General features: G+C 42.0%; 1 protein-coding gene across 7 annotated transcripts in view; it reads right to left on the bottom strand.

The window, feature by feature from the left end:
* Positions 1-4654: 4654 nt before the first annotated feature.
* GPATCH8 (G-patch domain containing 8) overlaps positions 4655-17978 on the bottom strand; it is a 120205-nt gene continuing 106881 nt past the window's right edge. For all 7 annotated transcript variants that reach the window (XM_027873379.1, XM_027873384.1, XM_027873380.1 and 4 more), the window contains 2 exons: positions 12763-12893; positions 4655-11024 (listed from right to left, as the gene is read on the bottom strand). In XM_027873379.1, coding sequence (XP_027729180.1) covers positions 7151-11024; positions 12763-12893 — 4005 coding nt within the window. In that variant the 3' untranslated portion in view covers positions 4655-7150. The remainder of the gene's footprint in view (positions 11025-12762; positions 12894-17978) is intronic.

Below are 17978 nucleotides of genomic sequence, written 5' to 3' on the forward strand. Positions count from 1 at the left end.
CTCAGCTGGGCGTGGAGGATTGGGGCTGGTAGGGTGAAAAGGCAGATCCTAGGCAATTAAATAATTTTTAAAAATGATTTAAACAGTGGGTAGTGCAGTAGATAAAGAGTGCTAGGCCTGGAGTCAGGAAGACACGAGTTCAAATCTGCCCTTAGTTAATTAAGAAATATGGGGGATGGTAGATCAAATGAAGCTCCTGGGTTTGTTTATGGACAGCAGGGGAGAAGCCAGCAGATGGGGAAGAGTTTGAAGATGACAGTGGGGGTCAATCTGCTGGAGAAGGAAAATGATAGGATCAAGGTTATATATTGGTCTTGTCAAGCAGAAGGGCTTCCTTTTTATTAGACTATAGAAAATGGAGGAAGATTGTGGGAGATGAGAAGCGGAGAGAAGAAGAAATTTCTCAGCAATGGTCTCAATTATTTTGGTCAAATATGAGGCAAGGTCCTGAGCTGAGATGGTTGGTGGAGGGAGGGCTGTAATAGGCAGGAAGAGATGTTTGGAAACAGCCACCATGGTGAGTGGGATGGAGCATCAATTAGGGAAAGGAGTGCTTTGATGCAATTAAAGGCCATTAACAATTTTGTAGAAAATCAAAAGGGCAGTTTTGTGACTTCCCCTACCTCTATTCAGCAGCATATAAACAAAAGTAGCAGATGCTTGTAATCCAATGTTGGGGATAGACTATAGAGTTGAACTGGTTCACCAAAGAGTTGAGACTGCTAAGGGAGAATATTGTACCCACTGTTAGGAGTGATGGCCTGGGAAAGTGAGAACAGAACAGGGTTGAGGTCATAAGATAAAGACAATAGATGGTCAGACAAGGGAATTAGGGGTTCATAATCATGAAATAGGTACATTCATGGGTGATGGGAAGATCAAAGGAATGACCATCTGAGTCTTGCTAATGTAGAACAGAGAAACAGGTCATGGAAACTAAATAGACTGCAGAACAGGAAATAGGATATTTGAAGACCATCTCTCTACACAGACACACATCCCCTTGTATGAAAGGAGTTGGATTGAGGACTGTGAGCCAGACACTAAATTCATTGAGTAAAAAAAGTGTACTGGAGAATTCGGATGGTCAGCAGATAATCTAAGATCTGTATTGTAAATTTGGATCTAGGAGAAAAAGCTGTTGGGTCAAAGTGGCAGAGGGAATCAAGGAGTATTTTGACTGTCTCATGATAACCCTGGGGGCTGGGGTGGAGAGAAGACAGAGAGTACTCTGGGAAACATCGTTGTCAGGAGGAGCCAGGTCTCAGTGAATGCCTAAGCATGGGAGGAAGATAAGGTTTCATTTACGGAGCAGGCATTCCAGAGGCAAAGTGAAAAGGGCAGGCAGATTTTGACTTGAACATTGTTAGACTACGAGTGAATTGAATGGGAATGATGAAAGGGATAGCTGAGGTTTGGAAAAGGCTTTTTTTCATCAGCAGCAGAGTTTCAGTGGAATGGAGAGTGTAAAAGGGAGTGAAAATATGCTAACCACTGAGGAATGAGTACAGGTAGATTATCAGTAGATGAAAAAACAGGTAATTAGATGGATAAAGATCCTTGGGAGGTGGTGCTGCTTGTCTTATGAATCCCTGGAAAATCCATCTCACAGCAGGCAGAAGGTATGACCAAGTAGCTGCAGGTGTGATAGGCCAATAAGCCAGTCAATATTTCTTCTTCCTTAAACATCTCCCTTGTGCAGCTCAGTGGCACAGTGGATACAGTGTGATGCCTAGAGTCGGGAAAACTCCTCTTACTGAGTTCAAATATGACTTACTAGCTGTGTGACCCTGGGCAAATCACTTCACCGTTTGCCTCAGTTTCCTCATCTGAAAAATCAGCTGGAGAAGGAAATGGCAAACCACTCCAGGATCTGTGTCAAGAAAACCCCAAATGGAGTCATGAAGACTCAAACATGACTTAAACAACAACCAGACCCCAAATAAAACATAAAACCTTCTTCAACGTCCTTAGATAAAAGTGATCTCTATCCTAAAATCTCATGGGAAGGCCTGCATCTCTTTTTGCTTAACATATTTTGCCTCATCAATTACTTGCATACTTTATCCTCCCATAAAGACTATAAAAGCTCCTAGAGGGAAGGGTTTGTCTTATTTCATCTTTGTATTACTAGGGCCTCGTACATAATTAACAGTTTGTTTCTATTAACAATAGTTTACAGAGCATTTTGCATACATTGTTTTATTTGATTCTCACAACAACCCTGTGAGATAGGTATAACTGACATTTTGCAGATGAACCTGAGGCCTGGAGAAACACACAAACAGCTACTAAGTGGCAGCACTGGGACTTAAAACCAGTACTTTTTCATTGTATGTATGAATGATTAAGCACTCACTATGGGCTAAGTGCTGGGAAAAACCGAAAAACTGGAAATAGCCCCTGCTCTCAATGAGCACACATTCTAATTGGGGGAGACAAATAAAACAAAGTTTAGCTGCAGGGAGGATGGAAAGGCCAAAAAGTCCTAAGACGGCAGGCAAGCTTATGTCAAGGACCAGGGCACATTAGATTAAACTGCAGTGCCAAAAGGGCCTGTGAGGTATAGATGCAGAGCACATGGTAAAGCCTGGAGGACCTCAGGATGCAGCAGCAGAACAAAGCGTAAGAGTTGGTGGCTGTCCCTTCACTGGTTGGAGTTAATTGGTAATCTCTCTTTCAATGGATGTGAATAGTTAAGTAGCCTAGATGAAGAATGGGAAGGGAAGACAAGTGTCCCTGCCAGTGGAGGTGGCTCTTCCTGCTTAATGTTTGTGGAATTGGATGTAGTAGACATTTTCCAAATGGAAGAATTAGGGTCAATGGGGTTTAAGTCATTATGATTTTTTGGGCTCACTTTAAGGAAGAACTTCCTAATGATTAGAACTATTCAACAATGGAACAGGTTCCCTTGAGAATGAATCCTCCATTAATGGAGATGTTTCAAGGAGAGATAGTGGGATCAGTTTTCATGGGTTCATCAATAGATGAACTATTTCTACCAACCCTAATATTTGGCTATGTAGTGAGAATACGGAAGAGCATTCCATGTGGTGGTGAAGAGGAAGAGTAAGGGAATGGAGGAAATGAGCACAGCACATATGTTGGTGAAGAGTCAACTGACAGAAAAAGAAGGATCCCACTGAAATGTAATGAGACTCAGATAAGAAGGGCCAGATAATGAAAGATATTGAAAAACAGACACGGGAAGTTTGAACTTTATCTTGGGGGCAGGGGGGAGACACACTTCTTGACGGTAATCTGATTAAAATGGAAGATTAATCTGACAGTACTATCAGTGTTTTGGAGGGAGCAAATAATAATGGGAGTTAATAAAGCCAGCTTATAACGATATTGCAACAATCCAGGCACGAATGGATTCAAGTGATTAAAGGGGAAATAGAAATAAAGGGATACTATGAAACATGTGGAAGGAAAAATTGAGGGCACTTGGTGACAAGAGGTTGTGAAAGTCAAAGATAAGTCCAAGGTTTTGAGTCTGTTACTGGAACAATGATGGTGCCACTGACAAAGAAATGGAATTCTGGGTGTTTTACCTTTGAGATTGTGATCTCCCAAGAAGACTGGTGTTAATTTATTTCAGCATTCAGCATGCTATTTTTAATATAGTGGGCAATAAAGATTTGTTAACTAATCAAACTTGTTTCTTAGCAAAAGTAAAGCTAGTGGTACATTAGCAATTCATGCTCTTTTCTTCTACCATCCTTCACTCTCCCCCACACCCTGACCACAATACACAGAGCAGATCTCTGCTATTTAAGGCTTATCAACTAGGCACACTAATCCCAAACTCCAATACAGCCTTCTCAACTACGCAAATTTCCCTTCTGGTTAAAAGTAGAACAGATACGTTCAAGGAAAAAGCAAAATCAATATTCCTTGTTCTCCTGACAAACACTTCCACCTAAAAAGAAGGAAAGGAGGGAAATTGGCCTCTCAGGTGGAAAAACCAGAAGGCAAAGTCATAAAACAAGAGGTAACATGAAAATCGGATTTATCACTGGTCTTTTATCTGCTTAGCACCAATTAGGGCATGTTCTCATGTATGTATTTCTGCTCATCAGTAGGTCTGAATCTCTAGAATGCTTCAGAAGAAAAATTTCAAAAGAAAAATCCATGCCTGGAATGTAAAGCTCATTGTGAAGGATAAGTATTATGGAGCCTTAAAACTCCATTATTCTATGACCAAATTTTTAAGTCAATGGGAAGTCACTTTTGAATCACTCACAAAAAGAGGTAGAGTGCTCTGCACCCATGATCACCAAGGAAAAGATGCCTGGGTTTGTCTCCATCCTTCTACTTCTCTGATCTCAATTTTTTTTTTTAAGGCAATTGGGGTTAAGTGACTTGCCCAGGGTCACACAGCTAGTAAGTGTCACATGTCTGAGACCAGATTTGAACTCAGGTCCTCCTCATTCCAAGGCTGGAGCTCTATCCACTGTGCCACCTAGCTGCCCCCATCCTTCTACTTCTCTACCAAGGTTTCTGAGCAGGTTCAACAGGTATATGATCCAAATCCATCCAAACTGTTTTGACTTGACTATGTACCTTGGCAGCCTTAAGGTGGACACAAAAGGTGGACCCATTTTCCCCATCCTAAGTGAAAGGGGCTGAATCATGACAGAATATGCTGTTTCCACAAATCACTGGTTTATTAGAAAGTTTTCTCTCCCCTCGTTTTACAGCATATATATATATATATATATCTTATGTGATAAAGTTAAATACAGTCTGTTATGCTTGTAAGTAGAATAGTTTTTTTCTTTTTTTAAATCACTATTCTGGGAGTTTAAGAGAAACTGCCCCCACAAAAGCAGCAAAGCTGCTAGAATCCATGGACTCCATCTACAAGCTAATGGTGAGCAGCATCAAAACGTTAATACTGTATCATTCATATCATTTAAATATTTACATCAACTTAAAATAAAGAAAAGTAAGTCCCTTCACTTAAAACAGATGATTTCATTTTTCCAGTGCTATTAATTTTAAAAGCAATGTTTGTTATTTTAATGAGCACAGATCAGGGTAAGGTTTGGGTTTGCTTAGAACTTGTTCCTAGCACTCAAAATGCTATTGTCTTTTTTTGGGGGTGGAGGAGAGGGGAGCGGGAGAAGAGTAGCAGTGAAGGGGATGGAAAAAAAGCAGGAGGCACTCTTGGCCCAGACTACTAATTTTCTTACTCTTTCAGGTACCCATCCTGCCTGGTTCATATAACCAATACTAGTCGTGAAGGTTGGTTGGGCTGGGAAAGAGCCACCAACATTATTAAAAGTAAAAAATGAGATGAACTAAAGCCTCAGCACCAGCTCAGGCCAGTGTATTATGTTAAGGCAAAAGCCTACGTAAGAGGTGGGGAAAGGGTGCTGAGGTAAAAACATTTCTGGTCAGCGTTTTTAAAAGGAAAAGGATCTTACTTTATGTGAGTAGGACTAGTAACTCCTTTAGTTAATCAGGTGAAAGAAAGAGTGCAGAAATACGCTTACCTCTCAAAAAGGAAAGAAAAACTGGCCCTTCCCAATCTTCCTCTTCCAATTTTTCTGAGTCAGTTTAGAACCCAAAAGGCACAGTTTAAAAAAAAAAAAGCCAGAGGAACTGAAGTACTAGGAAGGCTTTTGGGAACAGAACTGCGGTCATGTCAATAATGAGTGGCAAAAGCTGAATGAAATAATTTGCTCTGGACTTTATCTCACATAGATAGTGAAATTTCTAGCTCTTCAAATTCCCTATGCCTGCTGCCTTAGGGGCCTGCCCCTTTGGAACATGACAGCTAAGCATATCATGCAGCATCCCTGTAAATGACTGTCCTCTGATACTTCACACTGGCTGCCATCCATTAGCTCTTAGGAGTCCCAGTGTTGAGTGCATGTTTTACTGTAATTACTCAACATTTCTTCTCAGCAAAAAAAAAACAAACAAAAAACATTAAATTATTTTCCCCTTTTGCTTTTTTTTTTACATTTTATAGTACATAACTTCAAAAATACATGAGCTTGATAAAATATACATGCTAAGTCATTTTGCATCTAGCAGAAAACAAATTTGTTTTTATTTTGTTCTCATTTTGCAACCTTTAAAAGTGTCTTAATTAAACTACAGCAAACATATTTACACAAAGCCACCAGAACAAGGATCACTTAGAGTTGGCTGTAAAAAATATTATTGCAGTATACTACAAATATGGAACTTTTTCTTTTTTTTTTCATATGAGCTACAAAAAGCAGCATTTACATTTACAGAGTTCAGTGCAATTCTTTACATTAAAAAAAAATTCCTATAAATTAAGAAGGAAACATCAACATGACAGAAGAAAGAATACCCTTTAGACACTCAAGCTCCTCTCTGGGGAAGTATAACAGGGGACTCCATGTTCCACAACACCCAATTCATGACAGAATCTTCTTTTCTGGGCTGTGTAGATGACTCTTTTAGGGTGAGGGGCAGTGAAAAATGATTTTCTCTGTTTAGGTGAGGAGTGGATCTAACTACAGTTTGGTGTACAAGCAGATACCTCTTTCCCACCTCACAACTGGGACAATGTCAGGTCACCACGGGATCAATTGCCAAGGAACCCAACCCAAGGTAGCAATGCTTTTCAATCAGATGTCACCACTGCCCACTAGGGAAAATTAAGCTTGCCCCTGGCACTGCTGACAGGGAATGGAGCAGCTTGGGCCTATTACAAGTGCTCTAGTGACAATTCATTGGCTAGAGAGGAGGAAATGCTAGTTGTAAATTTACAAGAGAGAGCAGAGGGGCAAAGACCAGGAAGGAAATGAGGAAGGGGGGCAACAGAGAGTAGGATTAACAAGGTTTTCAGTGGGGAGATGCTGCTGCAAAGGAAGTAGGACAACACTTGGAGATGTTCTCTGTGTTGAAAACACAAAGTGGTAGGGAGTGAGAGTGAGGAGATGGGAAATGAGAAGAAAAGAAAAAATCCCTGATATTAAGCCCAAAGCAAACCTCATATCTCAAACCATTCCTGCAAGCCAAAACTCATTTCTTTGGCAAAAAAAAATTCCCGACCCCAACTTCCACTTACTGGTTCCAATGGCTCAGCCCCCTTTTCTGCAAGAGGTTCAGGTGTCATCACTCTTCCTCTCCCCATTTGTCCCTCCCCCTCTGCATCTACTCATGTACCATGGCTAGGTGGATGCTGCAGGTCCTGACCTGAGAAAATGGGGTGCAGTAGCGGGTGGAGATGGAGAGCAGTGGCAGCTGCTGCAGCAGGGCGTGGGGCGAGAAGTGTAGGATAGAGAGCTGCATGGGGGACTGGGTGAAAGGTAAAAGGCCCTGGGTGGATGGCAGAAGCAGGAATGATGTGGATGGGATGGCTAGCAAGAAAGGTGGCAGGGTGGCCAGGGATAATTGAATGAGTGAGGTGAGACAAGGAGATGGGGGTCAGGTGAGGCTGGGGAATGTGGTGAACCTGGGCAAGGGGTTGGGGATGGGGATGAGGGTGGATGCCAATGGCAGCGGCAGCAGCAGCAGCATGGTGTTGCAGGATGGCATGCTGCACTGTGGTGATGGAAGTGGCTGAGGCTGTGGCAGGCTGCTGAATGTGGATGGGCTGGAGAGCAGGTGTTGCAGGGGCCAGCGCTGCTGTGGCTGGGAAAGCCTTCACTTGTTTGGCCAGGAGTTGCTGCTGGATATGCTGCTGGGCTGCCTGCTGGAGCTTGCTATACTTCTCCATTTCTTCTGGGGTGAAAGTGATGGGCTGACTCTCCAGAGGGGCCAGTGACGCATCGTCAGCCCCATCTGGGGACTCAACACTGGGTTCTCCACTTGGAGGTGCATAGCTGGGGAAGTGCTCCATGTCTGGGACTAAAGGGAGGGCGCTGGATTCACTGGGCACGGACTGACTGGCCCCCTCCAGGCGCTCCAGGGCATCCCCATCATTGGGCTCAGGGAGGTAGTTGTGAGGTATAGCGGAATCCCCAGGATAGCAGTTAGGGAGGGCTGGGGTGGTCAAATGAGCTATGGAGTGTTCGGCAGTGCCTTCTTCTGGCTTTGGCTCTTCAGGAAGTGGGTCTGATGTGGGCCTTGCTGTGTCTTCCGAAGGGCACTGGTGTCCAAATGGGGCCTCAATGATGTCCAGGGGCCCCTCCTCTGTCTCTGACTGTTCTTGTTCATCACCCCGCTCCACGCCAGACTCTTCACATTTTTTGGTGTTTGGTTTGCGAGTGGCTGGGAGCTTCCCTATCAATGGGAGAACTGACTTATTGCCAAGAGAGGGTGGGAGCTTAGGACCAAAGTAACCCTGTGGGGGATCCTTCAATTTGAGCCCTACTTTGTTTGGGATAACTAGTACTTCTTCACTTAGACTTGGTTTTCTCTCAACCTTCCTTGATTGAATCTTTTCTAATAAAAGCTTAGCAGTGACTGAATTCTTATCCTCTGGGCTGCAGTCACCATCAGACACCCTTGCTGGGCCAGTGCTATTCTGGGAAGGTGCCTCAGACCCTTTACTGTCATCCCCTCTCCCATCTTTCTTTCCAGGCCCCTCAGCTCGACCTGATCGATAGAAGTGTGGGGACTGGGAGCGATAGATCTTAGAACGGATGAAATCCCTGCGACCTGATCGTCTCTCCTCAGGGCTCTCATGACCTCTTGATCCCTTTCTGGAATCTGATCTCTGGGAGGGGCTTCGGGTGCTGCGGCTGCGGTCCCGGCTATAACTCCGACTCCTCTGCCAGCTGTGGGCTGTAGTACTCCGGCTTCTTCGTTTGCTCCGGCTGCGACTACAACTGCTGCTTCGGCTCCGACTCCGGCCCCTGCTCCTAGACCTTGATCGCTCTCTGGTATGGCTCCGTGACCGGCTTCGTGATTGGCTACAGCTGAGGCTGTAGTCATCTTCTGAGGATGAGTATTTGTGTCGCTTGGACCGATGTTTTGAGCTGGCATAATCTGAGTCATCCTCTGAGTCATGGGAACGTTTTGAATGCCTTCGTGACCGGTCACTATAGTCACTATAGCTGTCATCTGAATAACTACGTTGCCTGCTGTAGCAGCTCTGGTCTGTAGAAGCATCTGAGCTGCTTGAATAGGATCGCCGGGATGAGCGGCGAGAAGAATGGTGCCGGCCAGACCGGGAACAACTCCGGGAATGTTCACTGCCAGAGTCTTCATCATCGTCCTCACTGTCCTGGGATGGCGATTTCTGGTGCTGCCTGCGTGATGAAGCTGCATCACTCTCTTCATCTCCACTGCTGGGCTGGCTGCTCCTTCGTTTAGTGCCTGCTCTTCGCTGGCAGGCAGATGGAGGAGGATCAGCTCGGTGCTTTTTGCCACCATGGTCCTGGGCATTGCTGCTGCCACCACCCCCCTCCTCCTTCTTGCTGCTATTCCCCTCATCAGCTGGAAGTGCTCTCCTCTGGGAATCTTCCTGTGTCCGCCGCCGCCTCCTGGGGGGCGCAGGGCTGCCACTCCCCGGGGGCTCAGGTTTAGGTCCCCGCTCCGAGTCTGCAGGGGCTGATGATTTATTTTTCTTCCGTTTTCGCTTCTTACGCTTCTTGGACTTCTCCCCAGACTCAGTTTTAGAGCCCTTGTCTTCTGGATCATCTTTGTGTTTTCGCTTATGTTTGCTGGACTTTTTGTGCTTCTTCTTCTTCTTCTGTCTGTGAGACTTGGCAGCTCGCTCTTTCCTGCCGGGGAGGCTCTTGCCTTTGTCCTCCACATCTTCCCCACGGCTCTCCCCAGGTTCCTGCCTATGAAAGCTGCTACACGCTGACCCTGAGGGCACAGCATCTGTTTTTTCTCCTGAACTATGACCTGTGTTCCCCCCTTCTTTGTTCTTATTTACATCTCCAGGATCAGAACTCTGGAAATGTTCCTTCGAGGGGCCTCCTGGATCCTTTGGTTTTTCTATCCCTTTTGCTCTGGCATCTTTATTCCTTGACAATTTAAAATCAAAGTACAGAGGGTTACAGCTGTATGAAATGGAGGGTGTTGTCTTGGTAAAAATTAACAGTTCTGATGGCCACTGGAGGGCAGTGCTTTCATCTTTGCTCAAAACTGGGAAGAAAGGACCAGTAGGATGTTTAGGTCCCTCTGGGCCCTCTTTCCTTGCAGGAGTAGTATGGGCAGCTTCTTTAAAAGGGCTAGATTCAAGGATTTGATTTTCCGCAAGCTGCTGACTGTCTCCACTCTGCTCACCTACATCTATTTGGCCCTCCTTTGCTTCAGCCTTGCCTCTAAGTTCTGCAGATTCAGTCACATTTGTCTCCTTCTGTTGCATGGGATTTTCAATCATCATCTTCTCTGCTCCGTGGCTCGATGCTAGCTTGCTGCAGCTTCTAAGCTTGGGAGAACTGTTTTTTTTGCTTTCAGGGATACTCTTTGGGTGTGAGCTATGATCTGCTTCCATTTGTTCACTGGCGCGCATGAAGAGAAGGAAGGGGAAGTTGGGCTTCACTTTGCAATGAGCTGGGGGGATGTAGTGGTAATATTCAGGCTCTGTGGCTCCAGCGCCATCTTCTCGTCTCATTTTTTTGAGCTTGGATAGCGTTGAGGCAAGTGACCCACCATCTTTTTCATGTGCATCTTCATCTTCCTTTTTGCCTTCAGGATTATTGCTGCCATCAGAGTCTCCCACTTTCTGTAATGTTCCTGGGTCAGAGCCCTTCTCATCAGCTTTCGTGCTATCTTCAGAGCTACCTTCCTCCGCATGGTCCTTGAAGACAGATGCTATTGATTCAAGTTTGACAGGGGTTTTCTTGGCAAAAGAAAATGAGACCCCTAACTTCTGCAAGGGAGTCCCCAAATTATTCTTGATGCCAAAGCTGACAGCCTGGGGGGCCAAAACAGGTGCTTGTCCCAGACTAGCAGTGCCACTAGGTTGTATTGCAGTGAATTGGCCTCCTTTGTCTGTGGTGAATTCGGTGCTCAGGCCAGAAGAAGCAGATGCTCCCATGCCACTACTGGCAGTTGACTCATCCTTGTCATCTTCTCCCTCTTCATCTACAGCAACTGTGGTTGGTCTGAACATAGGGCCACTTCCAAGGGCACTGACCAATGATTTGGAAAAAGGAAAGGTGAGTTACTAGCTGCACACTTCACAAGTTGCACAAACTACTTATTTATCTCCTACTCTGGCTTTCATACCTTTCCCTTCACTGACCTTTGCTCATCTCTTAGCACAAAAAGCACTACGTAGATAATATAACATATCCTATTTGGTTCACTGTTATAGTGTAAGAACTTCCTCAAAAGAGGCTGGGAAAATCTCATTTCACTAACCTTGTCTCCACCCCTGCCCTCAGCGCAAAAAGTACAGGTTACACTTTCTTTCAATGCTTTTTGATCTAGTCTGATCCTCTTCTGCTCCTGATCTTTTCTCATGCAATATCATCCTATCCTGTGGTAGGCTGTCAATGGTTTTCCAAATTTTATCAAAGGGGGCCCACTAGCCCTTATTTCATTCAGCAAAGTGGTGGTAGGGATACTGTAACAGAAGTCTTAGAAGAGGAATTCCATCTCACTTCTTCCTGTTCCTTCAAACTTAAAAAAAAAAGGTCTATAGAGTTTTATCTGTGTCACTGTCTAAGGATGTTAGCCTTCTGAGGTCAAAGGCCAAGAGTTTGTTGTTTAATTCTTGTATACCACAAGTAATCTATTTCAGATGGTGTCCTGTAAGATTTGCTAGGTACTCAATTAAAAATGCTGAAAAGCATAATTTCAGTATGGGGACCCTGACCATTGAGAATCCCACTGGCCAAAAGACATGTAATCATTATCTTCTTGGTAGTTTTTGTACCACAGAGCCTGTAGAGTACAGAGCCATTCACCACAAATTATTAAAGAACAAAACTTGAATGAAAAGGAAGCTTATATATATTTTGCTCTGTCCTTTCCACATTACTTAAATCCCTATACTACTTAAGAGTTTCAAAAACTCTGGTACTCCAGCATCTGCATTAGCTCCAAAGTTTGCTCTAAGGTTCTATTTGCAAGTGCTAAAACTGTTCCAAGAAAAGAATGAAGCTTTTGAGGAAACCTGAAAGCTCTGAACTGCATTTGGAAAAAGAAAAATGGGAAAAAAATCAAGATCTACAAGGGGCACTTGGTATAAGGCTTTTAAGCAAAAACAACAAAAACAAGAAACATAACCCCAAAGCTGGAATCAGCTGACTGAAATGCATTTTGGGTAAGAACTCTAGCAATATTCCTTGGAGTAATAAATGTCTTTGGCTCCGTAAGGAGTCACCACAACGCTAAGTAGGGTTTGATATGGTTTAAAGGCAATTTAACTCAATATTGTTCCAAGATCTCATAAAACAGATTCTCTCCAAAATTCCTTCCTTCATCAGGACCTAAGACGTATATGTCAGAAATAATCAAGGAGGTAATAAATTTACAAAGTAGACACAATATTGGACTTTAACTCAGGATAGGGAGTCCATTTCAAGAATCAAGACTACGTTTTTTATTTCTTTAGTAACCTCTTTCTCTTTAATAATCCCATACTTAGTACAGAGTATATGTTAGAGAAATGCTTCATTTTGTCCCTCAGTTTCTACATCAATAAAATGAAGACAAAAGTAATTTCTGTCTCATTACGGGGATTATGGGGGTAGAGGGGAAGAATAGGCTCAAAGCTAGTCAACCCCCTCTATTCCCATCCTTAGTCTAACACCACCACTACCCCCTTTTGTGTTTTACAAATGAAAAGGACAAGAAAATGTTTAGTCATTCAAACTGTTGAAGTTTACAACTAATCCCAGGCCCTCTGGGAGAGAGGCTCACCATTCGGCTTGCTTTCTCTGCTCTGCCAATTCATGCAGCCGTCGAAGAGCTTTCTCCTGCTTCTTCTCATCTTTCCTTGATCTTGAGGAGACATTACGAGCAAACTCTCTCTGCTTGAGATCTTTCAATCTCTGTGGTGACAGAAAGCAAGGAAAGAGTTGGTAGAGAGGATTAGAAGAGCCTGGGAAATGAGAAGCTGGGATTCCAGAAACTCCACCCCCAACCAATGGTTATTGAGCTAAGGCTGAGAGTCTCTTGGTCCCCAAGAACACATTACAACACTTTCCAAAGGTCATTGTAAACAATGGTTGATCAATTTTGGCAATGCCATTGATGTATCTGCATTTATAATCAGGGCAGTTATTTACAATATTGCACAATAAAATGTTGATTTCAAAAGCAACAAGCAAATCTCAGAACATTGAAAGTAAAGGGGCTGTTTAATCGTCTGCTCTTTTAGAGTATAAAAGTATTTGACAAACAGAGCATCACAGAAGTCTTAATAACATAGGCCAAAGAGAACAGAAAGGGATTAGCTAGTGCAGAAATTACCCAGGTACAAGATCTCGAAAAGCAATGTACAGATTACATGGGGAACAAGTTTCTGAGACAGAGCTCATGACTACAAAGTACAATTCATTTTCTTATAAGAAAGTGCTGCCCATCCTTCTAGTTTGAACAGACTTTTCCTGCTTATTTGATTAGTGGAGTCTCAGGAGAGGTCTTCCCAGTACTAGCATGAACACAGCTAACCAACCTGACCACTTTCTCTCAGTCAGTCTGCTGAAAACAGACAGCAATTTGTATTTCATTTTTAGAAGGCCCTGAGAGGAAGTTCCAGGGGGCAGGGAGGTGTGTGGGGGACAGAGATAAGTTTGTCAATGGTCACATTATTTTTGAATATAGGGACGTGCTAGAATGGGGGAAGCTTACTTTCAGGAGATTAGCATGTAATTTTCCAAAACTATTTTTAAATGGTGACATGACACATCATCGTCAATATTCAAAGGGGACAGAACCCAGATATTTACAATATGCTAGATGATAGGAAAAACCAAAAATTAACAAACATGTCAGTCTTACAACAACATTGGAAAAGGGCGTTTGACCCAATATAAAGTGGACATTGCTTTGTGAAAAAGATGAAGTTTGACAGACAGAGGAATTCTCTTACCTAATATTGATGAAATGTGATTGAATTGTTACTGAGTTGAAAGGAAGGGGGAAAGAGTGGAAAAGACACACAAAAAAGATATACAGCTAAAGACACTAGTAGAAAAACTCACTCTTGTGATCTGGGCTCCCAAATTAGAAGGATTTGCTTTCAATACATCAGCTGAAAATGTCACATCACAAAGAAAAAAAAGGAAAAAATAAAACAAGAGTGGAAGAGAAAAAAATAAAAGCAAGCATTACTACACAGGCTCTCTCAGTGAATCTGTAAGCTATTATAGTGAACACAGAAGGATGGACCCATCATCTCTAATACAGTGGGGGTGAGGATAAGACCAAGCACCTAAACAACATGCACACCCAACACATGCACACACACAAAACAGTGACTAAAAATCCCACCCTGAGTAATGAGACTATTCGTGTTTTTTCCAATAGAAAATTAAGAATGAACATTGCTGCCTCAAGTGGTCAGCCTTGCTTTTTTTTTTTTTTAAATCACCTGTGTTTATAGGAAATTCAAGTCATCAACAATTGGGAAAATAATTTCACAGCCTGGCTGCCAAGATTTTGAATTTTTTAATTCATTTTAAGGTAATAGTTGTGGGTTGTGACCAATTGTTTTCAATAAAGACAAATGATCATTTCCTCCCTTTAAGAGTATCAAGACAAAGTGATAGGGTGGGAGCAGCAGAATGTTGATGTGCCTATTTCAAGCCCCCAAACTTAATTTTTAACTTTTTCTCTTCTCCAGACATGCCACTGGCTCTCTAGCCATAGATTTAAAGGTACCTATTATCCTTCATCTGGCACTTTTCTTGTGATCACAGAGCTGAACACAGTTTCTCTGCTCAGTCATTTCCTTCACCACCTTTCATATTTTTTCCTCTTGGGAAGGCATTTCCTGATTACATAACACTCAAGAAAAAAGTCATAAAATGCTACTACTGAACACTGTCTGAGAGGTTCCATTTTCCTAGGTTCCTCATTTCTACATGTGCTAAATTAGACTGCCTGTCTATTGGAACCATGTCTGTAGAGTGCTAAATATGTTGAGTGTAGTCAGCAGAAGTCTGATTATAATACCAAGTTTGAATGGGGTGAAGAAGGAGGAAAGGAGAGGGGAATGGGAAGAAAATAGAGGAGTGAAGAGAGGGAGAAAGAAACATATTATGAAAATGCCATGCCTAAGAGCACTAGGGGCTACAAAAGCTAACTTAGCATTTTGTACTATGGTATCATGGAGTCAATGTTGGAAACTTTTTGCTTCCACTTTTAACTGAACATCACCTTAAGAGGAGCCAATCAACTTGTTAAGAGGAGGCAAAACAATTGTTTGGTGGTAGAAATCCAAAAATTTATTTTTGAAATCAAAAGTCAGTCTAATTGGCTTCTGTCACTCAGTTCAATGTGAGTAATACTGTGACAAGACCAAACAGTAGCAGAGTAATTTAAGCTTCTTCATTTGACCAATTTTCTCTATTTTATGTATGGGTAATTCCTAAATCAGTAATGGCCTCCAAGGAGCTCTATCTTCAGATGAATAAAGATTATGAGCACAAAACTCTGAGGATTACATCTAAATCCTTTCCATTTAGTTGTGAAAGGTTAACTAAAACATCAACAAAAATGTATAATCTGCAGTCTTTCCCTGGGAAGTTAGATGTTTCTGCAAAAGATGCAGCTTAAGTTTCCATACTCCTTTCATTGGCACATGCATTGGCATGTGCAGCAGCCTGTTTCCCATACCTAAAATGAGAGTTAAAGGCTCAAAAGTGGAATTGGAGGGGCCATAGTTTCATTCTAATCCTATTAAAGTCTGTTTTGAGATTTTCATAAACCTGGAGTTTTCCTTCCCTTCCCACTCAACATGAAGTTCAACATAACTTCAAGATGTGGATGTTCTGAAGACAACAGGAAAAAGGAGAAACAGGACCAAAGACCATTAAATTCTCAAGAAAATATCAGTGAGGGGGTGGATGAGTAATCTTCGTGGGTCTTTAAAAAGCAAATAGATTATCATCTGTCCAGGATGGTTTAAATACAAATCTATTTGAAAAGTCATCTGATTCCACCCTTATTTTCAGGGTCTATTATTTGCAAAACACCAACATTAGTTTCAACTTGGACTTTAAGGATCTAATGTTTTTCCCAAAAAGTTCAATATATTTTATCATATTCAGGAAAGACTGATGTGAAATGACAGCCACCATCCTGTCCCACAGGAAATTTTACAATGTCCTACAATGAAAAAATGTCATTCAGTTCTTGTTTTTTAAAAGCTACTCTCTCCAGTTAGTGGGGAAGGTTCATTTGTAAAGAAAACAAACCAAATGGAAAACATACACATTCTCAATTCTCTCTAATATAGGACCAGAAGGGGTGAAATGGCAAAGGTTAAGACCTCAAAAGTTAAGACCTCAGACATCATCTGTAGAAATACCATCATTGGCAATAAAAGGAGCTTTGTTGCCATCAAGGTAGAAAGCCTTTATTCACAGTCAGTGGGTTTTCCAATGGCTGTCTATGGCTCCACTCCATGAGGTCATTCAGAATTGTTTCTTAATTAAAACTGTAAACATGCACTCCTGTAATTTCTACTTTCCTCCTAATACTTGGGAGTTCAAATTATTTGGTAGAACTGAACCCTCAGGAGAGGTCAGAGAAGCAGTAGCCAATCTATCTACTCAGAAAAGAGAGATGTGGTATTGAGGAGGTGACAAAAATAAGAGATGTGGCTTCAATCTACAGCAATCTGTCAGGAAGGACTAACTCATCTTCATATCACCCCTAAAGATTCAACTTAAGAATACAGGCTGGAATAGAATTTACTCCCTAGAAATGTTATCTGTGCTTATAACTGACCCCAAAGTAATATTATCTCAAACTCTAATAACTTTGAAAAATGCTTCCTGAGGTTATTTATATATTTGCTTGTTTAAAAAAACAAAAACTATTTTTTAAAGCACCCTGTTATTAAAACATGTTATTAAAAGGCACTAAACCATACCACATATACTGTCCAAAACACATTTTGATGCGATAAAGTGACCACAAGGAGACCATCTCTTCCCTAATTATTATATGCAATATGTGAGGATTCTGTTTTTCTAACAAATCAACAGCTTATTTCTAAAATGTATAAATCCAGTGTCATATGGAAGGAACTTCTGAAACAAATGATATATTCCAGCAGTTCAGTCTAAATCAAATGGCTCTAGGAACTCAGATTAAATTCTCCAAACAGATTTAATCCTCCTCTAATAAGAGGAGATCCTCATCAACCACCTAGCACTTTGTATCAACATAACTAAGGCTCTTTGAATTACTCAGTAACCAATCAGAATATAAGATAAAGTCAGAGAGAATACTGTATAAGCAGAAAAATGTTTCCATGTGTATACAAATGTGGAACCTCACCCCTACTACACTACTTGATACCTGACAACACACGTAAAAATCCTGGCTTCTAATTACTTCTATTAATCAATGTGTATAACTGCTGGTAAAATTATTTTGAATTCCCTGAGCCAAAGTTTCCTGAGCTCAGGTAGATATTCAAGTAGGAAACACAGTTGGACCAGGGGTCCTTATGCAATTCTTCCCATTCAAGTCAACATTTATTAAGTGCTTACTACATATCAAGCACTGAACGCATAAAGACAAAAACTAAATAGTTCCTGCCCTAAAGGAGTTTGCATTCCACTGGGGAAAATACAACAATATAAACTAGACAGAAAAACCAAATAGATCACAAGTTTAGAATGGAAACACGATGGTGGACTTTAATAACCGACATTTACATGAAATTTGCAAAACACTTTACACAGAATTTCTCACTAAATTGAGCTTTTACAACATCCTTGTAAGGCTGGTTCTACAAGGTATTGTCACCATTTTACCGAAGAAGAAACTGGGATTCAGAGGGGTTACTAAGTAACTTTCCCATGGCCACATACGTAGTCAGGTCAAAGTTGGAATTTGAACTCAGGTCTGTCTAATGCCAGGCCCAGCACACTATCCACTACATTTTGGAAGAGCAG

The sequence above is a fragment of the Vombatus ursinus genome, unplaced genomic scaffold (assembly GCF_900497805.2).
Source record: "Vombatus ursinus unplaced genomic scaffold, bare-nosed wombat genome assembly UNPS02014801.1, whole genome shotgun sequence".
In the NCBI taxonomy this organism is placed as follows: Eukaryota; Metazoa; Chordata; class Mammalia; order Diprotodontia; family Vombatidae; genus Vombatus; species Vombatus ursinus.